The following is a 25,357-nucleotide window of genomic DNA, read 5'->3' as shown; positions in this document are numbered from 1 at the left end:
AGGGAAAGGAGTTATTATTTAAAGTCTTAAAACTGAACCACTGTGTAAATTAAGAAAAAATGGAGGATGTTCTGGGTAAAGATATTTACATATTTTATCAAAACAATCATACAAAGAATCAAAATATCAACTGAGTTTCCAAAACTACAGAAATTGCAATGGTGTAAAAGTAAGGGCCCTATTATGCATGTCCTTACAAGAAAAATTTTTGTAGGTAGATCTATTGCATTTTTAAAAGTCATATGTTACAATTTGTAATAATGGTATAAAAGAAAACAAAAGACAACTATTTAGAAACATATGTCAGCATTTATAAATCCCCTGCATATTTTATGAAATAAAAATAGAGAAAATACATGTAGGATATTTTAGAGCTGAGGGTACAGTTTTCATATCTATATCGATTACAGCCATAACATTTATTTAGTTCTTTATTAACAAAGTAAAAAACAGGTATGTTCATAGTGGAATATGGTAATAACGAATGGCAATATGATGAAGAAGGTCCAGGTTGCATCTGTAATTTAACTAGAAATACTTGGAGATATTGCTCCATGACCTGAGTAATTTGAATGATGATACCCAGAGAGAAGATGCCAGGTAAAGCTCAGTATTTTGATATCCAAAGTAAGATTCAATTCCACCATGCTGAAATACAAATACAATGTATTTTTGAGCTTTAAGATCTTGGATAAAAAGTCAATGAAGCCAGGAATATAAGAGCTACATTTCTAAAGATCATACCATTTCTAGAGAAGCAATCACTGATGTAAAAACAATACTGAATCAATCATTAAAAAAACAACATGAGAAACATAGGCAAGGGACATTTTTATTAGGACCTTGAGGTTCTAATAAAATAACTCATTTAATGTGAATATCTTATGGAATTCAAGATATTACACCATCAAAGCCCAGGTAAGACCTATTAGCTGTATAGTGGACAAAAATTGATATTGGTTCTACTCTGTATGAGTTCTAATATATTAGATGATTGTATTACCTGAGATCATGTATGTCTGATTTTCCAAGTTACTGAAAGAGAGAAATTATGATCATTTGCATAGATTTTGCTTAAAAGCTTCTATAGGTCTTTGGTCAGAAAATCCTGGTACTTTTATTTTGAGAAGTTTTGTCATTTGCAACAGAATTGTGAATAATATCTTTAATGGCAATGGTGGTTATGGATAAAAATTAGCAGGAATGCTTTCTATTCTCTGTATGTTCACTTGATGAGGCTAATCTTACCTCAGGAACAATGCTTGTTGCAGTGAGCAGAAAGAGAATTAGGGTCATAGCTGGGTAAAACAATCTACATATGCAGGCTAATAGCCTCTTAATTGTCAAAAAGATGAAGTTAGTCAGAAATAAATCAAAAAATAAATACAAATTTGATTTCATGCTACAGAAGATAATATAGCTATGATCAATGGAACATATAAAAACATTTATCTATACAAAGGGCCTAACTTTATTAGACTAAATACATAAATTAAGTTTTGGTTTTGGTTTGTTTTTATTTCATTTTTGTTTGTTTGTATTTTTTTTTCATAGCCATAGAAGAGAACTTGAGACCAAGTGATGAGCCATTTGTTCAAATTTCTACTGTAAACTCAGGTATGGTCAAGGAAGATATCAAAAAAAAAATTACAACCCAACCTGTGAAAAAGAAGTTATAATATAATCCAAATATTTTCAGTTAGCAGCTGTACTGTGTCCATCCCTCTAGGGAAATTAAGCTCCTTGAGAAAGAACACGTGTTTTTGGAAGGATATTACAATATGATAATTTCCAGCCATTCGAGATGTGATATTAAATACATATGTACTTTAAATAATAGAAATAGGAGGCTTGGTGGAAATACAAAAATATGTAACTGTGATTTCATATGTCTTTAAATTAGTGGTAAGTTTATCTTGTTTATACCCAATTTATAGAAAATTCAATGGTATCATACATAAAATAAAGTGCAATGAGAAAATTATATGAAATCATAAAGGACCATGTGTTATAAAAGACCATTTATAAATAATATTTTAATAAATACATTGTGAAGAGAACTTTTATGAAACTTCATTCCAAGAATTATTACTTATGTGATCCAAGACTCAGAACCTGATTAAATTTAGAGAAATGGATGATATCCTGTGTTAAGATATTGATATTTTTTTTCAAAAATCACTCTCAGATTTGTCATTTGTTCCAAGAGAATAAAAATATTATCTGGATTTCATAAACTACAGAATTTGAGATTGTTTAAATTCCAAGATCCTTACTTAGAAATTTGTTACATCCCTAATTTTTGAGTTATTCTATTGTGCTTTTTCAAATATATGGTAAGATTTTGATATTCTTTTATAAAAGCAATGAGAGGCAAATATTTAAGAAAGAATGCCAGCCTTTTATAAACCTTTGAATTTGCTGTGAAAAAACAATTAGTAAAATTATAGATATAACAGATTTTACAACTGAGAATAGAATTTTCAGTACTGTGTTCACTATAGCCATGGAATTTACTTACTACTTTATTATCAATGTAAAAAACTGAATTACCAAAGTAGATTTAAGTGGAAAATGCCAATAGCTGTAGTAAAAGTCAGGTTTCTTTTGTAAAGGTATTATCACAAACAAATATAACTGGAGATATTGGACCACAACCTGAGTAATTTGAAAGATAATACTCAGAGAGCAGTTGGCAGGTAAAGCTTACTGATATTCAAAGTAAGATTTAAGTTTATCATGATATAATACAAATCAATGTACTTTTGCAGCTTGAATATCTTGGATGAAAATTTAAAAAGATAGGAACATATCAGCTACCCTTATACAGTTAATACCATTTCTCAAGAAACCTTCACTGACTTAAAACCATTGTCATATTAATGGTAAATAAATCATATGAGAACCATAGTCAAGGCAGATTTTGATAGGGACATTGAGTTTTTAAAATATGAATGTATTATTAATTCAAGATTTTAGACCATGTAATGTACAGGCAAATCCAGTGGGGTAGTAGATAGGCATAAAATTAATACTGGTTTTAATATGTAACTTTTGTAACATATGAGGTCCCTCTATAATTAGAGTTTTCTGAATTCCATATGTATCACATTTTCTGTATTCATTCATCTGTTGAAGGACATCTGGGTTCTTTCTAGCTTCTGGCTATTATTAATAAGGTTGCTAGGAACATAGCGAAGAAGGTGTTTCTGTTGAATGTTGGAACTTATTTTTTTAATTAAACAAATTTATTTTAAAAACAGAGATAAATGTAAGGATTTTAAAATAATTTTTATATAAAATTATATAAATATATTTTTAGTCAATACTTGATTTCTTAAAAAAGTTTGATAGTATGCAATGAAAACTTACTAGTTATAATGAGCGTAACGTATATATAAAATAAAACATTACATGGAAATATTGAAAATTTTCTTGGTGTATAAAGAATAAACATGATAATTTTTGAGCATCAACATTTATTATATTTATTTCAAATATTAGCTAAACTTTATTATGTATTTTTTTACTTTATTTTAAAAAACAAAGATGAAAGTACAAATTTTCAGCAATTTTCATAAAAATATATGAATACATTATTTAGGTTGTAATTAAGTATTTGTGGGTACATATACAAACACACACACACACACACACACACACACACACACACACATATATATATATATACTTAACAACAATATAGGAAAGGAGGCTATTAATTTGAGAGATAGGAGTGAGACTAGGAGGAGCTGTTGGGAGAAAAGTCGTGTGTGATACAGTTCTATTTTTATTAAAATATATTCTTTTTTTGTTGAACTTCACACATTCTGAGTTGTTTTTTTGGGTGTTCAGAGTTTTCTGGGGTTAGTATACCATTATCGGTGACTGCATATTATGTCTGTTCTTTTGTGACTGGGTTATCTCACTCAGGATGATATTCTCTAGATGCATCCATTTTCTTAAGAATTTTGTTAAGAAGTTCCTAAAGTTTTAAAGACTTGTGAGTAGGAGATCTCGGCAGCCGGGGAGCAGAGAGACCTCTGCGGTGTGTGCACCCCCGACCTGCCTGATCCAGGGACCAGGAACACAGCATTGGGACCTCTGTTTTCACTGGGCAACTTTGGGGCGCAGAACAGGGCTCGGCACATTTGCCACCCGGACCAGTAGTTCCTAAAAATTTAAAGACTGCTGAGTAGGAGATCTGGGCAAAAAGGAGCAGAGAGTTCTCTGCAGACTGCGCACCCCTGCCCTGCCTGATCCAGGGACCAGGAACACAGCATTAGAACTTCTGTTTCTACCTGGTGACTTTGGGGTGCAGAACAGGGTTCGGCCCATCTGCCACTTGGACCAGTGCAAATGCAGGGACAGAGACCAGATACAAGGGAAAGGCAAGAACATATCACTGACAACAAGATGGCAAGAGGAAAGCAAAAGAGTATATCCCAAGGAAACCAAGACAACCTGGCAACACCAGAACCCAGCTCTCCCATAACAGCAAACATTGGAATGCCTAACACTCCAGAAAAAGAAGATGCAGACCTGAAATCATACCTCAAGACTCTGATAGAGATACTTAAACAAGAATGGGAGGAAAAGCAAAAAGAATCAGAAGGTTTTAAAGAGAAAACAAGAAAAACAGTCAAAGAACTCAAAGAACTAGAGGAAAAGAGAACCAAAGAGATGAAGAAATGGAAGAGGGAATTTAAAACGGAAATTGACACAATAAAGAAAACACTAAAAGAGATAACCCTAGAGGTAGAACACCTAAAAAAAAAAACAGGAGTCACAGAAGCAAGCATTTCCAATAGACTACAAGAGATGCAAGAGAGAATCTCAGGGGCAGAAGACAACATTGTAAACAGAGACAAAACAGCCAGAGAAGATGCAAAAAACAAAAAGATCCTAACCCAAAATGTCCATGAGATCCAGGACACAATGAGAAGACCAAACCTAAAGATAATAGGAATAGAAGATGGAGAAGAGTACCAACTAAGAGGCACAGTAAATATCTTCAAGAAAATTGTAGAAAAAACCTTCCCTACCCTTAAGAATGAGATGACCACGAGAATACAAGAAGCCTTCAGAACTCCAAATAGGTTGGACCAGAAAAAAAAAAAAAAACCTCCCTACACATAATAATTAAAACACCACGTGCCCAAAGCAAAAAAGGATACTAAAAGCAGTAAGGCAAAAAGGTCAGGTAACATATAAAGGCAGACAAATGAGAATCACACACGATTTCTCAACAGAGACTATGAAAGCTAGAAGAGCCAGGACAGAATTCATGCAAACACTAAGAGAGCACAAGTGCCAGCCCAAGCTTCTATACCCAGCAAAACTATCATCACCATAGATGGAGAGATGAAGATATTTCAAGACAAATCAAAATTTACACAATATTGGACCACAAACCCAGCACTACAACGAATTATAGGTGGGAAACCAAATACAATGAGGGGAACTACATCCTAGTAAAAACAAGAAAACTCCTAACAAAGGAAACCAAAAGAAGAAAAAGACACAGACACCAATCAACCTACAAAAGCAATAATAGCACGAAACAGAAACAACTATTCCTTGATATCTGTTAACATAAATGGACTCAACTCCCCAATAAAGAGACATAGGCTATCAGACTGGATACACAAACAAAATCCAGCATTTTGCTGCATACAGGAAAATTATTTCAGAAACAAAGACAGACACTATCTCATAGTAAAAGGGTGGGAAAAAACTTCCAAGCAAACAGCCCCAAGAAGCAGGATGGAGTGGCTATTATAATATCAAATAAAGTAAAATTCCAACCAAAAGATATCAAAAAAGATAAGGAAGGAAACTTTTTACTCATTACCGGAGAAATCTGTCAGGAGTAACTCTCAATCCTTAACATATATGCTCCAAATACAAAAGCAACGACATTCATAAAAGAAACCCCACTAAAGCTCAAAAAATACATTTCTCCCCACACAATAATAGTGGGAGTCTTTAATACCCCTCTCTCTCCAATGGACAGATCATGGAAACAGAAACTGAACAAGGACACTGCAAAACTAGCAGAGACTGTGAACCAAATAGAATAATAGATATCTACAGAACATATCATACTAAAGTAAAAGAATACACCTTCATCTCAGCACGCCATGGCACCTTCTCAAAAATTGACCACATAATTGGACACTGAATGAGCCTCAATCGATATAAGAAGATTGAAATACTCCCATGCATTCTCTCAGATCTCCATGGTCTATGGCTGGTTTTTAACAAGAACAAAGACAACAAAAATCCCACATACACATGGAAACTAGACAATGCTCTGTTAAATGATAGCAGGGTCAAAGAAAAAATAAAGAAAGAAATCAAGGATTTTCTAGAATTCACTGAAAATTAAAACACCACATAACCAAACCTATGGGATGCAATGAAAGCATTACTGAGAGGAAAACTCATAGCCCTAAGTGCTTCCAAAAAGAAACTGGAGAGAGCATACATCAGCAACTTGACAGCACAGCTAAAAGCCCTAGAACAAACGAAAGAAGATACACCCAAGAAGAGTAGACATTAAGAAATATTCAAAATTAGGGCAGAAATAGACCAAATAGAAACAAAAAGAACCATTGAAAAAATCAATAAAACCAAGAGCTGGTTCTTTGAGAAAACCAACAAGATTAATAAACCCATAGCCAGACTAACTAGATGGCAAAGAGAGAGTATACAAATTAACAAAATCAGAAAGGAAAGTGGAGACATAAGAACTGAAACTGAGGAAATTCAAGAAATCATCAGATCCTAATACAAAAGCCTATACTCCACAAAATTGGAAAATCTGGAGGAAATTCCCAGACAGATACAAGATCCTAAAGTTAAACCAGGACCAAGTAAACCATTAAATAATCCCATAACACCTAAAGAAATAGAAGAAGTCATCAAAAGCCTCCCAACCTAAAAAAAAAAAAGTCCAGGTCCAGATTGGTTCAGTGCAGATTTTTATCAGACATTTATTGCGGACATAACACCAATATTCTCCAAAATATTCCACAAGATAGAATCAGATAGAATACTACCTAACTCATTTTTTGAGGCTACAATAACCCTCGTTCCTACACCACACAAAGACCCTACAAGGAAAGAGAATTTCAGACCAATCTCACTTATGAACATTGATGCAAAAATACTCAACAAAATCCTTGCAACCCAAATCCAAGAACACATCAGAACAATAATTCATCATGACCAAGTAGGCTTCATCCCTGGGATGCAGGGATGGTTTAATATAAAGAAATCCATCAATGTATTCCACCATATAAACAAACTCAAAGAACAAAATGACATGGTCATCTCAATAGATGCTGAGAAAGCATTTGACAAAATTCAACACCCCTTCATATTAAAACTTCTGAAAAGAACAGAAATCCAAGGTCCATACCTAAACATAATAAAAGCAATATACAGCAAAACAACAGCCAACATCAAACTTAACGGTGGGAAACTTGAAGCAATCACACTAAAATCAGGGACTTGACAAGACTGCCCAACCTCTCCCTACCTATTCAATATAATATTGGAAGTCCTGGCTTGAGCAATTAGACAGCAAAAGGAGATCAAGGGCATACAAATCAGAAAGGGAGAGGTAAAATCATCACTCTTTGCAGATGACGTGATAGTGTGTTAAGTGACCCCAAAAATTCTACCAGAGAACTCCTACAGCTGATAAGCAATTTCAGGAAAGTGGCTGGATACAAAATTAACTCAAACAAATCAGTAGCCTTTCTATACTCAAAGGACAAACATGTGGAGAAAGAAATTAGGGAAAAGATACCCTTCACAATAGTCACAAATACTATGAAATACCTTGGTGTTACTCTAACTAAGCAAGTGAAGGACCTGTATGACAAGAACTTCAAACCTCTAAAGAAGGAACTCGAGGAAGATCTCAGAAAATGGAAAGACCTCTCCTGCTCATGGATTGGAAGGATCAACATTTTAAAAATGGCCATCCTACCAAAAGCAATCTACAGATTCAATGCAATCCCCATCAAAATTCCAAACCAGTTCTTTATTGAGTTGGAAAGATCAATGTTCAATTACATATGGAATAACAAAAGACCTAGAATAGCAAAATCTATCCTCAGCAACAAGAAAACATCTGTGGGAATCACTATCCCTGACCTCAAGCTATATTACAAGGCAATTGTGCTGAAAACTGCATGGTACTGGTTCAGAAATAGGCATGTGGATCAATGGAATAGAATAGAAGATCCAGAAATGCGCCCTCATGTATATGGTCACCTGATTTTTGACAAAGGAACCGTAAACATTCATTGAAAAAAGGACAGCCTCTTCAACAAATGATGCTGGTCCAACTGGCACTCAGCATGCAAACGAATGAAAATTGACCCTTTCTTATCTACTTGTACAATGCTCAAGTGTAAGTGGACCAAAGATCTCCACATTAAACCAGATACACTGAAACTATTAGATGAGAAAGTAGGGAAAACCTTAGTACACTTAGGCACAGGAGAAAAGTTTCTGAACAAAACACCAATGGCTCAAACTCTAAGGTCAAAGATTAACAAATGGGACTTAATGAGATTGAAAAATTTCTGTAAGGCTAAGGACATTGTCAAGAAAACAAAATGGCAGCCAACAGAATGGGAAAAGATCTTTACCAACTCCACATCAGATAGAGGCCTAATATCCAAGATATACAAAGAACTCAAAAAGCTACACACCAGAGAATCAGACAACCCTATTAAAAAATGGGTTACAGAGCTAAACAAAATGTTCTCAAATGAGGAATATCGAATGGCTGAGAAACATCTGAGGAAGTGCTCGACATCCTTAGCCATCAGGGAAATGCAAATCAAAACAACCCTGAGATTCCACCTTACACCAGTCAGATTGCCCAAGATCCAAATCTCAGATGACAGCAGATGGTGGCGAGGTTGCGGAGAAAGAGGAACGCTTCTCCACTGTTGGTGGTGTTGTAAACTGATACAACCACTCTGGAAATCAGTCTGGCAATACCTCAGAAAATTGGACATAGTACTACCTGAAGATTCAGCTATTCTAGTTCTGGGTATATACCCCAGAGGCACTTTAATACAACAAAGAGACATGCACCACAATGTTCATAGCAGCACTATTTATAATATCAGAAGCTAGAAAGAACCCAAATGTCTTTCAGTAGATGAATGGATACAAAAATTGTGGTACATTTACACAATGGATTACTACTCAGCCAACAGAAACAATGACTTAATCAAATTCTTAAGAAAATGGCTACATCTAGAGAATATCATCCTGAGTGAGATAACCCAGTCACAAAAGAACAGACATAATATGCAGTCACTGATAGTGGGATGCTATCCCTAGAGGCTCGCAGTGCCCCAGAAACAACTCACAGACTGGATGAAATCCAAGAAAAAAACAAAACAAAACAAAACAAAAACAAAGAAAAAAAGTCATGCTCAATCCTTACACACCAAGAACACATTGACAAATTCCAGGTTACACCCTGTATTACATGTACTTTTTGCTCATTGTAAAAAAAAAAAAAAAAAAAAAAAAAGGAAAAAAAAAGCCAAGCACTGATACAGTTGTATACATTTATGCAAATATGTTTAAATTTTTTTATCTTTGTTTTTTAAAATGAAGTCTAAAAAATGTTTATATATTAAATGGTTGCCTGTTTGTTAGATCATAATTTAACATTGACACACATAAAATGTGTTATTTACTTAAAAAAAAAAGAATTTTGTTAAGTCATTGTTTCTGTTAGCTGAGTAGTACTCCATTTTTCAAATGTACCACAATTTTTGTTTCCATTCATCTACTGAAGGACATCTGGGTTCTTTCCAGCTTATGGCTATTATAAATAGAGCTGCAATGAACATTGTGGTACATGTATCAGTGTTGCATGTTGGTGTGTCTCTGGCATAAATGCCCAGAAGTGTAATAACTGGGTCTTCAGGTAGTACTATGTCTATTTTTCTGATGAACCACCAGACTTTTTTCCAGAGTGGTTGTATCTGTTTATAACCCCACCTGCAGTGGAGAAGTGTTCTTTTTTCTCCACATCCTCCCCAGCATCTTTTGTCATTTGAGTTTTGGATCTTGGCCAATAGGACTGGTGTGAGGTAGAATCTTAGGGTTGTTTTGATTAGCATTTCCCTGAAGGGTAAAGAAGTTGAGCACTTTTTTAGATGTTTCTCAGCCATTCGATATTCCTCCTTTTAGAAATTTTTGTTTAAGTCTGTACCCCATTTTTTTTTTTTGTGAATATATGTATAGTTTTTGTTTTCTTTATTTCTTGGACTTCATACAGTCTGTGAGTTGTTTCTGGGGGAGTGCAAGCCTCTGGGGTTAGCATCCCACTATCAGTGACTGCATATTATGTCTGTTCTTTTGTGACTGGGTTATCTCACTCAGGATGATCTTCTCTAGATGCAGCCATTTTCTTAAGAATTTGGTTAAGTCATTGTTTCTGGTGGCTGAGTAGTATTCCATTGTGTATATGTACCACAATTTTTGTATCCATTCGTCTTCTGAAGGACATCTGGGTTCCTTCCAGCTTCTGGCTATTATAAATAGAGCCGCTATGAACATTGTGGTGCATATATCTTTGTTGTGTATTAAAGTGTCTCTGGGGTATATGCCCAGAAGTGGAATAGCTGGGTCTTCAGGCTGTACCCCATTTTTTAATAGGGTTGTTTAATTCTCTGTTGTCAGGGTACAGTCTTAGCTTTAAAATTATTAATGATTTAAGTCTAAGTGTACCACACTCTGAGAGGTTGCTATACACTTATTTTTTTCTCTAAGAACTGCAGCTTCCACATTTTGGCCTTTTCTTTGAGCTTCTTAAGTTCTGTGAGTTGTTTCTTGGGCATTCAGAGCATTCTGGGTCTGCTATCCAATTATTAGTGAAAGTATATTATGTCTGTTCTTTTGTGGCTGTGTTACATAACTCAGGATGCTCTTCTCTAGTTCCATCTTTTGCTTATGAATTTTGTAAAATCATTGTTTCTAATAGCTGAGTAGTACTCCACTGTATAAATGTACCACAATTTCTGTATTCATTCATCTACCGAAGGGCATCTGGGTTTGTTCCAGCTTGTGGCTTTTATAAATAAGGCTACTATGAACATTGTAGAGCGTGTGTCCTTAGTATATGCCCAGAAGTGTAATAACTGGTTCTTCAGGTAGTACTATGTCCAAGGTTCTGAGAAACCACCAGACTGATTTCCAGAATGATTGTACAACCTTACAACCTTACCAACAGTGGAGGATTGTGCCTCTTTCTCCACATCCTTGCCAGCATCTGCTTTCATCTGAGTTTTTTATCAGTGTTGTTTTGATTTGCATTTCTCTGATGATTAGGAATGTTGAGCATTTCCTTAGGTACTTCTCAGCCATTCAATATTGCTCAGTTGAAAATTCTTTGTTTATGTCTGTACACCACTTTGATTCTCTGGAGTCTAATTTCTTGAGTTCTTTGTATATATTGGATATTAGACTTCTTTCAGATGTGAGATTAGTAAACATCCTTTTTCAGTCTGTTGGCTGCTGTTTGGTTTTCTTGATAGTGTCCTTGGCTGTATATAAACTTTGCAATCTGAAGAAGTCACATTTATTGATTCTTGATCTTGTAGCATAAGTCATTGGTGTTCCTTTCAGAAAATTTCCCCATGTGCCTATGTGTTCTAAACTTTTCTCCACTTTCTTCTAATATTTTCAGAGTACCTGGGTTTATGTAGAGATTTTTGTTCCACTTGCACCTGAGATTTATAGAAGGAGATAGGAAATGGTTGATTTGCATTCTTCTGCAAGCTGGCTGCCGGTTGAACCAACACCATTTGTTGAAGGGGCTGTCCTGTTTCCATCAAATGTTTTCAGTTCTTTCGTCAAAGATCAAGTGACCATATATGTGAGAGTTTATTTCTGGATTTTCTAGTCTGTTCCATTGATCTACCTGCCTATCTTTGTACCAGTACCATGTGGTTTTTAACACAATTTCTTTGTAATTTAGCTTTAGATTAGGGATGGTGATTCCTGCAGAAGTTTTTTTTTTTTTTTTTTTTTTTTTTTGTAATATAGTTTGAGGTCAGGGATGGTGATTCCTGGTGATTCCTACAGAAGATTTTTTTTGTTGTTTTTTTGTTTTTTGGTTTTTTTTTTTTTGTTGTTGTTGTTGTTGTTGAGGGTAGAATTTGCTATTCTGGGTTTTTGTTATTCTGGATCAATTTGCAAATTGGCTTTACCAACTCTATAAAGAATTGAATTGAAATTTTGATGGGAATTGCATTAAATTTGTAGATTGCTTTTGGTAAGATGGCCATTTCTACAACCTTGATCTTTTCAATCTATGAGCAAGGTAGATCGTCCCAACTTCTAAGACCTACTTTAATTTCTTTCTTCAGAGATTTGAAGTTTTTCTTATGCAGACCTTTCATTTGCTCAGTTAGGGTCAAACTGAGGAATTTCCTATAGTTTGTGACTATTTTGAAGGGTCTCTTTTCCCTATTTTATTTCTCAGCATGTTTATCCTGTTTTCCCTAGTTTCTGACTCAACATGTTTATTCTTTGAGTAGAGGAATGATACTGATTTGATTGAGTTAAATTTATATCCAGTGACATTGATGAAGTTGTTTATCAGCTGTAAATGTTTTCTGGTTTGCTTATATGATGGATTACGTTGATGGATTTCTGTATATTAAACCATCCCTGCATCTCAGTGATGAAGCCTACTTGATCATGTTGAATGATTGTTTTCATGTGTTCTTGGATTCAGTTAGCAAGGATTTTTGTTTAGTATTTTTGAATCAATGTTCGTAAGTGAGATTGATCTGAAGTTCTTTTTCCTTGTAAGGTCTTTGTGTGGTTTAGGAATGAGGGTTATTGTAGCCTCAAAAATGAGTTAGGTAGTGTTCCATCAGATTCTATTTTGTGGAATAATTTGGAAGGTATTGGTATTAGGTCATCAATAAATGTCTGATAAAATTCTGCACTGAACCCATCTGGACCTGGGCTTTTTTGGTTGGGAGGCTTTTGATGACTGCTTCTATTTTTTTTTAGGAGTTATGGGATTATTTAGATGGTTTATCTGGTCCTGATTTAACTTTAGTATCTGGTATCTGTGTAGGAATTCATCCATTTCTTCAAGATTTTCCACCTTTGTGGAGTATAGGCTTTTGTAGTAGGATCTGATGATTTTTTTTGAATTTCCTCAGTTTCCATTATTATGTCTCCACTTTCCTTTCTAATTTTTAATTTGGATACTCTCTCTTTGCCCTCTAGTTAGTCTGGCTATAGGTTTATCAATCTTGTTAATTTTCTCAAAGAACCAGCTCTTAGTTTTGTTGACTCTTTGAATGGTTCTTTTTGTTTCTATTTGATGTATTTCTGTCCTAAGTTTGATTATTTCTTGCTGTCTACTCCTCTTGGGTGTATCTGCTTCCTTTTGTTCTAGAGTTTCTATTTCTTTAGGTGTTATGAGATTGTTTAAATGATTCATCTGATCTTAATTTAAGTTCGGTATCTTGTATCTGTATAGAAATTTACTCTTTCCTCCAGATTTAGTAGTTTTTATGAATATAGCCTTTTGTAGAAAGATCTAATGATTTCTTGAATTTTCTCAGTTTCTGTTATGTCTCCTCTTTCAATTCTAATTTTGTTAACTTGGATACTCTCTTTGTGCACTCTAGTTAGTCTGACTGAGGGTTTATCAATCTGTTTGATTTTCTCAAAGAACCAGCTCCTGGTTTTGTTGATTCTTTGTATGGTTCTTTTGGTTTTTACTTGTTTGATTTTAGTTCTAGTTTGAATATTTCCTGCCATCTACTTTTCTTGGATGTATCTGCTTTTTGTTTCAGAGCTTTCAGCTTGCTGTCATGTTCTTAGTGTAGGCTCTCTCCAGTTTCTTTTTGGAGGCACTTAGAGGTATAAGTTTTCCTCTTAGATCTGCTTTCATTGAATCCCATAGGTTTGGGTATATTGTGCTTTCATTTTCATTAAATTCTAGAAAATCCTTAATATCTTTTTTTATTTCTTCTTTGATCATGCTATTGTTGAGTAGAGCATTGTTCAACTTCCATGTGTATGTGGAATTTTTTTTATCTTTGTTGTTATTAAAACCAGCCTTAGTCTATGGTGTTCTTGATAGGATGCATGGGAGTATTTCAATCTTCTTATATCTATTAAGGCTTGTTTTGTGACCGAATATATGATCAATTTTGTAGAGGTGATATGAAGTGCTGCTAGTTTCACTCTGTCTTGGTTCAGTTTCTATTTCTGTGATCTGTCTCTTGATGAAGGTGGGGTGTTGAAGTCTTTCAATATTATTATGTGTAGTACAATATATGTTTTGAGCTTTGGTAGGGTTTCTTTTATGAATGTGGGTGTTCTTGTATTTGGAGTGTCAACTCCCCTGGCCTTTGTGTCAGGCTTATCACTGTTTCAGTTACAAAAGCGCCTTTGGAGCTGATTTGCAAGCACCACCTTTCTCAGGCAGATCCTGAGTCCTGATGACAGAGACCTGGCCCTTCATGTTGGAACATATTTTTGGTATATGTTCAGGACTGGTATAGCTGTGACCTCCAGTAGTTCTATGTCCAAATTTAAGTGGAACTGCTAGACCGATTCCCAGAGTAGTCTTATATATTTGCAATCCTGCCAAAAATTGAGAAATATTTCTTTCTCTCCACATCCTAGCCATCTGCTGTCAACTCTCTTTTTGATATTTGTCATTTTTTCTGCTGTGAGGAAGAATCTCAGGGTTGTTTTGATTTCCATTTCTCAGATGACCACTTCTTTATGTGCTTTTAAGCCATTCAGTATTCCTTAGTTGAGAATTCTTTGTCTAGCTTTCTTACATCTTTAATAGGGTTATTTGAGTCTCTGGAATCTAATTTCCTAAATTTTTTGTATATATTGGATATTAGTCCTCTTTCAGAGGTAGGATTGGCAAAGATATTTTCTAATTTGTTAGTTGCCAGTTTGTCCTATTGACAATGTCCTTTGCCTACAAAAGCCATTCAGTTTTATGAGGTCCCATTTGTGGATTCTTGATTGTAGAGCAGAAGCCATTGTTCTGTTGAATTAAATTTTCCCTGTGCCTATGTGTTCAAGGCTCTTTTCTACTTTCTCTTCTATTACTTTCAGTGTATCAGTTTTTTATGTGGATGTCCTTGATCCACTTAGACTTAAGATTTATATGAGTGGATATGAATAGTTTGATTTGCATTCTTCTATGTGCTGGCCTCCAGTTAAACAAACACCATTTGTTGAAAATGGTGTTTGTTTTTCATGGGTTGATCTTAGTTTCTTTGTAAAAGATCAAGTAACCATATGTATATTGGTTGATTTCTGGGTCTTTAATTCTATGCCAGTGTTTTACCTGCCTGTCTCTTTACCAAAATCATAAAGTTTTTAATCATGATTGCTGTGTAATACAGCTTGGTGTTGAGTATTATGATTCCCCCAGTATTTCTTTTTGTGTTGAAAATGGCTTTTGCTATCCTGGGTTTTTGTTATGCTATCTTAATTTGCAAATTGCTCTTTCCAGCTCTATACATAATTGAGTTGGAATTTAGATGAGAATTACATTGAGTCTGGAGATTGTTTTTGGCAAGAAGGCCATTTTCACTGTTAATTATGCCAATCTATGAACATGGGAGTTCTTTAAATCTTCTGACAGCTTTACTTTCTTTTTGTAGAGGCTTAAAGTTATTGTCATGCAGATCTTTCACTTCCTTGGTTAGAGTCAAACCCATGTATTTTATATTGTTTGTGACTACTGTGAGTAGTGTTCTTTTACTGATTTCATTATTAGCCTTCTTATCTTTGAATATATAGGAATATATAGGAAGGTCACAGATTTGTTTGAGTTAATTTTATATCCAGCCACTCACTGAAATTGTTTATCAAGTTTAGGAGTTCCCTGATTGAATTTTTGGGGGCACTTAAGTATACTATCATATCACCTACAAATAGTGATCTTTTACTATTTTCTTTTCAATTGTATCCCTTCAACCTCTTTTTGTTGTCTAATTGTTTTGGCTAGGACTTCAAGTACTATATAGAATAGGTAGGGAGAGAGTAGGCAGTTTTATCTAGTTTCTGATTTTAGTAGGATTGTTTCTAGATTCCCTCAATTTAGTTTTATGTTGACTCTTGTTTTACTGCATATTGCTTTTATTATGTTTAGGTATGAGCCTTGAATTACTGATTTTTCCATGACTTTTAACATGAACTGGTGTTGAATTTTGTCAGATACTTCTCAGTGTCTAATGGGATGAAATTGTGTTTTTGTTTCTTTAAGATTTTTTATATATGTTGTCAGGCTGCTAGTCTACATTCTCTCTAGTTTCTTTTTGAATGCACTCAGAGTTGTGAGTTTTCCTCTTTGTACTGCTTTTATTTTGTCTCATATGTTAGGGTATGTTGTGCCTTCATTTTCATTACATTTATTAAAGTCTTTAATTCCTTTATTTATTTCTTCCTTAAATGAGTTAGCATTGGGTAGAGCATTGTCCAGCTTCCATTTTTTTGTATTTGCCTTTAACTGTTGTTTTTGTTATTATTAAAGACTAGCTGTAGTCCATGGTGATTTCATAGAATCCATGAGATTATTTCAATATTATTGTATATATTGAGGCCTGTTTTGTTACTGATTACATGGTCAATTTTGGAGAATGTAACATGTGCTTCTGAGAAGTTATATTCTTATGTTTTAGCATAAAATGTCCTATAGCTGTCTGTTAAATCAATTTGGTTCATAACTTCTGTTAGTTTCACAATGTCTGTTTTCAGGTTATGTTTTGATGATCTGTCCATTGATGAGAGTGGGCTTTTGGAATCTCCTACTATTATTGTGTGTGATACAATGTATGTTTTCACCTTTAATAAAGTTTCCTTTATTAATGTGGTTGCCCTTACATTTGGAGCACAGATATTCATAATTGAGAGTTCATCTTGGTAGATTTTTTCTTTGATGTGTATGAAGTATCCTTCCTTATATTTTTTGATATCTTTTGGTTGAAAATCAATTTTATTTGATATTTGAATGACTATTTCAACTTGTTTTTTGGGATAATTTTCCTGGAAAATTGTTTTCAGCCCTTTGCTCTGAGATAGTGTCTGTCTTTGTCACTGAAGCATGTTTCTTGTATGCGGCAAAATGCTGGGTCCCGTTTATATATACAGTCTGTTACTCCCTGTCTTTTTATTGAGGAGTTGAGTCTATTGGTGTTAAGAGCTATTAAGAAAAGTGATTGCTGTTTTCTGTTAGTTTTGTAGCTAGAGGTGGACTTTAGTGTGGGTATCTTCTTTTGGGATTGCTGCAAGATGATTTTTTTTTTTTTGCTCTTCTTAGAGTACAGTTACTTTCATGCTGTTGGATATTTCCATGTATTATCTTTTGTTGGGCTCAATATGTGGAAAGAGATTGTATTACTGTCTTGTTTTTAATGCAATCTAAATGCAGAATTCCAGACAAATCAATTTTTATAACTCATCATTCATACTTCTGAGGCCCTATTATTTAAGTTAATTTTGAGTTACCTTTGTTCCTCTGAATAATCCCAGGAAACATACTGTTACCTAAAAATGGATCTGAAAAAAAGATGCTTTTTTGCTTTTGTTTTTTGTTTTTTTTAAGATGTGATATATGAGATTGCAATTTTTTGTTCAGATCTTTCCATAACAAATCATAAAACAAGGTACCAAAAAAGCAAAAATTAAAATTTTCACACTGTCGCAATATTGCCATTTCTCTGTGTATTCTCCTATGACCTCAAGTAATTTAAAACTGAGATAAAAGTGCATTTATTGTATGACTATTTTCTATAGCGATATCTTATATCAGTATTGAATTTCGTGAACAAAGTAGTTCTTTAAAAATATATGAGACATGGCTGGATATAAAGTTAATACAAAAAATCAGTAGCCTTCCTCTACTGAAAGAAGAATTAGGCTGAGAAAAAACTTAGAGAATTGATATGATACACTTCATAATAGTCACAAAGAATATAAAATACCTTGGGGTGATCCTAACCAAGCAGGTGAAGAATCTGTATGACAAGTACAAGTCTCTGAACAAGGAAATGTAAGAAGATCTCAAATGGTGGAAAGATCTCCCATGCTCATGAATTGAAAGGATCAACCTAATAAAACTGGCCATGTTCCCTAAGGCAATCTACAGATTCAATGCAATCCCCATCAAAATTCTAATTCAATTTTCATACAGTTAGAAAGAGATGTTTGAAAATTCATTTGGAATAATAAAAAACCCAGGATAGCAAAAGTTATTCTCAACAATAAAAAACTTCCAGGGGAATCACCATCCCTGACTTCAAGTTGTATTACAGTTCAACTGTGATAAAAACTGCATTGTATTGGTACAGAGACAAGGAGGTAGATAAATGGAATAAAATCAATGCCCCAGAAATAAACACACATATATATGGTAACTTGTACTTTGAGAAAGGAGCTGAAAGCATTAAATGGAAAAAGGACAAAGGATGGTGCTGGATAAACTAGTAGTCAGCATGCAGAGGAATGAAAAAAAATACTTTATTATCTCCTTGTATAATGCTCAAGTCCAAGTGGATCAAAGACCTCCACTTAAAACCAGGTATACTGAAACTAATAGAACAGAAAGTGGGGAACAGCACAGAACACATAGGCTGAGGGTCACATTTCCTGCACAGAACACCAATGGCTTATGCTCTAAGTTCAACAATTGATGAATGGAACCTCAGGAAACTACAAGGTTTCTGTAAGACAAAGACTGTCAAGAGGACAAAAAGCAACCAACAGATGGGGAAAAGATTTTTACCAATCTTTCATGTAATAGAGGAATAAATTCTAATATTTATTAAAAACTGAAGAGGTTAGAATCTATAGAATCAAATAATCTTATTAAAATAGAATAGAGAGCTAAACAAAGAATTCTCAACTGAGGAATAACAAATGTCTGAGAAGCATCTAAAAAATGCTCATCATCTCTAGTCATCAGGGAAATCCAAATCAAAACTACCCTAAGGTTCCACCTCACACCAGTCAAAATGGCTATGTTCAAAAACTCAGGTGACAGCAGATGCTGGCAAGAATGTGGTGAAAAAGGACCAATCCTCCACTGTTAGTGGTAATGTAAACTTGTACAACCACTCTGGAAATCAGTCTGGTAGTTCCTTAGAAAAGTGGACGTAGTACTACCTGATTAGCCAGCTGCAAAACTCCTGGTCATATACCCAAAATAAGCTCCAAGATCTAACAAGGACACATGGTTAACCAAGTTTATAGCAGTCTTATTTATAACAGCCAGAAGTTTAAAGAACCCAGATGTCCTTCAACAGAAGAATGGCTACAGAAATTGTGGTACATATACACAATGGAGTACTACACATCTTTTAAAAACAATGACTTAATGAAATTCCTAGGCAAATAAATGGAACTTGAAGCTATTATCATGAGTGAGTTAACCCAGTCACAGAAAACAAAACACTCATGGTATGTATTCACTTATAAGATGATACTAGCCCAAAGAGTTTGGAACATCCCAGAAACAATTTACAGAACTTATGAAGCTCAAAAAAAAAAAAAAAAAAAGAAAACCAGAAGGTGAATAACTTAGCCCTTCTTAGAAGTGATACCAAAACACATATGGGAGGAAATAAAGGGACAAATAGAGGAGCAGGAATTAGAGAAAACATCATCCAGATACTGCCTCACCTGGGGATCTACCCCACATGTAGCCACTAACCCCAAGCACTCTTACTGATGCCAAGTAGTGCTTACTGGCAGGAATCTGATATGGATGCCTCCTCAAAGGTTGTTCCAGAGCCATACTGATATAGAATGGTGCTTGCAGTGATCCAGCAGACTGAACATGAGGTCCCCTATGAAGAAGCTAGAGAATGGACTGAAAGAGCTGAGAGATTCTGCAATCCCATGGGAAGAACAAAATAATCAACTAATCACAACCAACACAGCTCCTATGGACTAAAACACAAACAAATGAGTTTGGATGGAGAGACCAATGGCCCTATGTGCTTATTCAGCAGAAGATAGCATTTTCTGGCATCAATAAAAGGAGAGACCTCCAGTGAAGGCTCATTTTTCCAGTGTAGAGGAATGTCAAGTTGCTGAGGTGGGAGAGAGTGGTCCTGAGAGGGAGCAACTTTTGGAGGCAATGGGAGTGGGAGGGGGAGGGGTATGGGATCAGAGGAAGGGGTAACATATGAAAAGTAAATGCAGAGAATATCCATAAATTAAAAATAGAAAAGAAAAATTAAATGAGCTTCTCAGGTACATGCATGGTAGAGTTTAATTCATTTATAAATAATAGTCTTGTCCTTTGTAGGGCATAAAGTAAATGCAACAGAAAATAAATATTTTAACTGGTACAATTAAAAAATATAGATTGCATAATTTTCTTTTGTGAATTACATAATTTACAAGCATACAAGAAACTTTAAATTTGTATGATGTTAATGTAAAAGCAAGATTGTCTTTGAGGTAATAGAATCCATAAAGATAGCTATATACATTTTATTGGATCAGGATTATACAGCCAATAGTTATAAAAATATATCCATACTTTCAATACATGTAGTGAATATTTTGCCAATAAAAATTAAAATCTTCTAAGTCATCTATATTTTTCATCATAATTGTTTCTCTCAAGAGTACATTCATTCCCTTGAGGTCTTCTCCAATGTATGCAGTATGACAATCACCTATGAATTTAAGAGTGAATGTTTCTGCATTTCTCTGTAATTTCTTTATTTTATATTTTACCCTTCTATCTGACACTCTGAATGATTGTTTATGTCTGAAAAAACTGCCCTTTTCAACCTTTTTGTGGGAGGGGGTGGACAAAAGAGGGCCCATTTATTTGAAATTCACTATATGATAACCTATAGACTTATGCTTTCTCAGACATATTCTTATTAACATTATGTAAGATTTTACATCTTTAATAGAAAATAAGAGAAAGGGAGATCTCTCTCTCTCTCTCTCTCTCTCTCTCTCTCTCTGTGTGTGTGTGTGTGTGTGTGTGTGTCTGTGTGTCTGTGTGTATGTGTGTATGTGAGTGTGTTTCTTAACAATGGCTACTTATCTACTTATGTTTTTTTTTTCCAATGTAGAATGCCTCCATACAATCTTTTTTCTTTTGTTTTAAGGTACCAACTCTAAGAAAAAGCCTTCTTTGAAAACGAGTATATTGGACTTCATAATTTCAGTGGCTGCAATTACAGGATCCATGCTCATTTTGCATTTGAAACAAAGAGGTATGTGAGCAAGAGGCAGGTGGCATCTTGTAAAAGCCTTCTCTCAAATCTGAAGTAAGACATGTAACAAAAGAAGAATGATTGCTGCTCAAAAGACAAGGTCAGTTCGAACAAGAACAAGGACAACACAAACACAATGGTTTGATTTCAGAGCCCTGAATTATTAGTTTTATAGTAAATAAACATGGTTATACTATTCCAAGAGAAATAATTATTGCAAATTCAAATTTGTAGTGTTTTTAATTGTTCTTGTTTTTGTTGTTTTTTTTTTCTTCATTTTTTCCCAAGAAATTTTTTTGAATGGTTTATACTTTTAAGGTAAAGAAGGTAATAATGATTTAAAATGGGCATATGGGCAAACTTCTTTAAAATCATTCATTTGTCAACAAATAAAAAGAAGTGTTAGACCTGAGGGGGAGGGAATTGTGTTGGAGAACTCAGAGCATGTTAGAGTGAGAGAGTGGTGAGGTTATGTTCTATTTATCAAATATGAACTTTTTAAAGGCAAAGATTAAAGAAGGCTTAAAGTTGGGTAGGTAGAATTGCAAACAACAATAATTGTGGGAGAAGAAACTGTAATCAGAATATACTGTAAATTTTATGTTTAGACAAAAATAAAGTTTTCAAGGAATAAATTCAAAATAAAGTATTTAACAAAAGCACAAATGGTTCTAAGAATAATTTAAAAATAAAATTTTATAATTAAACAATAATTTGAATAATATTAATTTAAATACACATGTCCATTTTAATAAGATACTTCTAAAGTTGAATAGTTTGTTAATAGATTGATACAAATCAAAAGATACCATACTTAAAATTATCTCATTTTCCAACATATTTTATTTTATTTCAGTGGTGTACATAGACATTTGAGTCATTCTCTTTTTGTATATTGAGAATGAAATCCAAATAGTAATTAAAAAACTAAGCATACATATTTAAATGGTGTTGTCTCTTTTTATACACAAAGTCTTATAAAAATTATTTACAACTGCAATAAAACAATGAGAGTAAGTGTTTCCATATATTACAGGTTTTCTCAACCTATGGGTCATGACTGTAACAAAACACATATTGCCTATAAAAACTGAGATACTTCTCTGTGGCAAAATTAAAGTTATGTAGTAGAAACAAAAAATAAATTTATGGTTAACAGGCCCTAAGACCATTGGATATACTTTTCTTATTAGTGTAAGCCAGAGCTATAGCCTATGTCATAATGCAAAATTACAAACTGGATGGACAACTTTTAGAGGAGTTTTTCATTAATTTTCTCATGTGAAATTAATACTATAGTTTTAAACATATAAGAGTAAATTTTAAATTGGGCAATATGCTATCTATAGACAAGAGTTTTCAGGCCTTATATTTAGTAGAACAATCTATTCATACAAAGACACTTTAATTCCCCATATATAGGACACTTAAAGTAGTCCAGATTTTACATATAGAAAGTAGTGTAAGGTAAAAAGGGGTTAGAAGAAGGTGGAATTTTTTTTCAATTCTATTAGATACTCTGTATTTACATTTTAAATGTTATAACCCCCCACACACATTCCCCTTCTTCATCCTCCTAAACTTGCTTCCATGAAGGTGCTCACTCTCCCAATCACCCTCTCCAACTCAGTGCCTTGGCAGTTGATGATTTTGTTCTTCCCATGAGATTGCAAACCTTTCAGCTCTTTCAGTGCTTTTTCTAGCTCTTTCACTGGGGTCCCTGTGTTCAGTCTGATATTTAGCTGCAAGAATCCTTATCTTTATCTATATGACTATGGGAGAGCTTCTGAGGAGATATCCATGTGTGGTTCCTGACAGTAAACACTTCTTGGCATCAGCAATAGTGCTTGGGTTTGGTGGGTACATATGAGGCTGTTCTCCAGCTGAGGCAGTTTCTGTAGATCTTTTCTTCAATCCCTGTTCCTCTATCTGACCTTGTATTTTCTCTCATTTTGTTTTTTCTTCTAAGAAGGACTAAGTCATCCACATTCTTGTCTTCCTTCTTTTTGAGCTTGATAAGTTCTATGGATGTTTTCATAGGCATCCTGAGCTCTTTTTTTTTGGGGGGGGGATTAGTATCTGCCTATAAGTGAGTACATACCATGAATGTCCTTTTGTGACTGGCTTACATCACTCAGGATGATAGCTTCAAGTTCCATCCATTTGCCTAGGAATTTTAGGAAGTCATTGTTATTAATAGCTGAGTAGTACTCTATTGTGTATATGTACCACTATTTCTGTGTCCATTCTTCTTTTGAAAGACATTTGGTTTTTTTCCAGCTTCTGGTTATTATAAATAAGGCTGTGATGAACATAGTTGCGCATGTGTCCTTGTTAGATATTTGAACTACTTTTGGGTATATGTCCAGTAGTGGTATAGCTGGGTTCTCAGGTAGTTCTATATCTACTTTTCTGTTGCCTTCCTCTACTCAAAGGACAAACAAGCTGAGAAAGAAATTGCAAAGATCCTACCTATCTATATGGGTTGAAATACTGAGGATGCTTAGCACTAAAGAAAACAAATGAAAACATAATATACTCATGTAATATTCAGACAGACTAGTAAAAGCAAGAACCATGCTGCTTGTAGAGAATGAGTGCCTCACTCCTTATAGCCTCTTCCAGGCTTGATACAAAAATGTTCATCTCTAAAATCAAGTAGGCACAATGTCGTCTCTATTGTTTTGTGCACGTAATAGGAACTTGAAAATCAAACTAGATTTCTTGTGTAGGCTAGCTCTTTGTTGTAACTATCCTAATTCTTTTATTTCCTCCAAACCCCAGATGCAGGCCATCATACTGAACTGAACACTTTGTGGTTGGAAGATATCAGTGTGATCCTGTGTGTGCTGATAGTTTTCAACAGAAGGCTCAAATCATTGATTTTATTCAGATTGTATGGTAAATATGAGAATGGTGGCCACTCTGAAGATCTGAATTATATGACTAAGGCTGAAATATCTATAAAGATTTCTCTCTAGTCCTCTTGTCATAGTAACAAAAACAAAATCTATAAAAATGTGTTATATAAATGATCATAGATTATAGTTTCCTTTTTGGGTTTATTGAGTCTTTTCACTAATAAGTGTGTTTTTGCCTCTCAGTTTAATGACTGTCGCAGCTTTTTCTCTACACTTATGGTCACCCTTCTTATAGATTAGAATTCAGTTATTTCATTCCAAGAATCCTCTGTATAAAGAGCTCTTCTCAAGAACTAAATAACCTTTAATATTTTATTCCTGGGAGTTTGGACTAAAAATTTAAAAGTAAACAACATTCCTTTCATTTTAATAGCATTATCTTTCAAAACCATGTAAATGTCTCTAAGGACCAGACAAGCAACAATGATGAACTTGTGCTTATGAAGGCTATACCTTTGAAACATCTTCTTACTCACCTTAAAAAGTTCTTATATTTACTAAATGAATCATTTTTATGTGAACTTTAAGGAGAATATAATATGTATACCCTGTAGAGAAAAAAAATCCATGAAAAACTTCTGTAATTTATCAATAACTTATAGTCTGAAATGTTCCATAAAAACTTTAAACGCATGATACTGGAGTTCAGCAGTCAAGTGTCACTTATTAATATTTTTAAATTATGTTTTGAGAACTTAATATATGACTCCTAAATGCATAACATTTGTAGGAATAATAAAGATACTTGTGCTCCAAAAATAATAATCATGGAAACTAGAAATATTAAAGACATAGTATTGCTTCTACAATGGAAGATATCTATTACCTGTTTCTGAAAAAATATTTTGTGAATGGAGGTGATTAATAGTTTGGGGGTCTCTGTGATATCTGTATGACAGGGACACAACAGTTTCCTCAGACTTTTACATTAGCCTACTTATCTCAACCAATCTGTAGTGCTATCTTTCTGTTGACTGTAACTATGACTTTTTTAAACCTTGAAACTGCTTCCTTAGTTAACGTATAAAACCCATCTTCCTAGAAGGTATCACTTGTACTTTACACAAATTTTGAAACAACTATGTCCTTGTTTCTTGGGGACATGGGATTTCTTATATCCAGAAAATATTTTTCCAAGTTGTT

The 25,357-nt window shown here is 34.1% G+C and overlaps 2 protein-coding genes across 2 annotated transcripts in view; both read left to right on the top strand.

Moving 5' to 3' along the window:
* LOC308424281 (selection and upkeep of intraepithelial T-cells protein 10-like) overlaps positions 1-25,357 on the top strand; it is a gene marked incomplete at both ends in the record, with an annotated part of 362,337 nt that overhangs the window by 257,121 nt on the left and 79,859 nt on the right. The gene's annotated exons all lie outside the window — the stretch shown is intronic.
* Positions 1-25,357, top strand: part of LOC308424902 (selection and upkeep of intraepithelial T-cells protein 2-like) — a gene marked incomplete at both ends in the record, with an annotated part of 132,162 nt that overhangs the window by 87,607 nt on the left and 19,198 nt on the right. The window contains one exon of the mRNA XM_080922103.1: positions 24,078-24,194. Within this exon, the coding sequence (XP_080778229.1) occupies positions 24,078-24,194 (117 nt within the window). The remainder of the gene's footprint in view (positions 1-24,077; positions 24,195-25,357) is intronic.

This window comes from Micromys minutus (genome assembly GCF_963924665.1).
Source record: "Micromys minutus genome assembly, chromosome: 9".
NCBI lineage: Eukaryota > Metazoa > Chordata > Mammalia > Rodentia > Muridae > Micromys > Micromys minutus.
The sequence above is the reverse complement of the archived record's forward strand: the minus strand, read 5'-3'. Positions and strand labels throughout refer to the sequence as shown.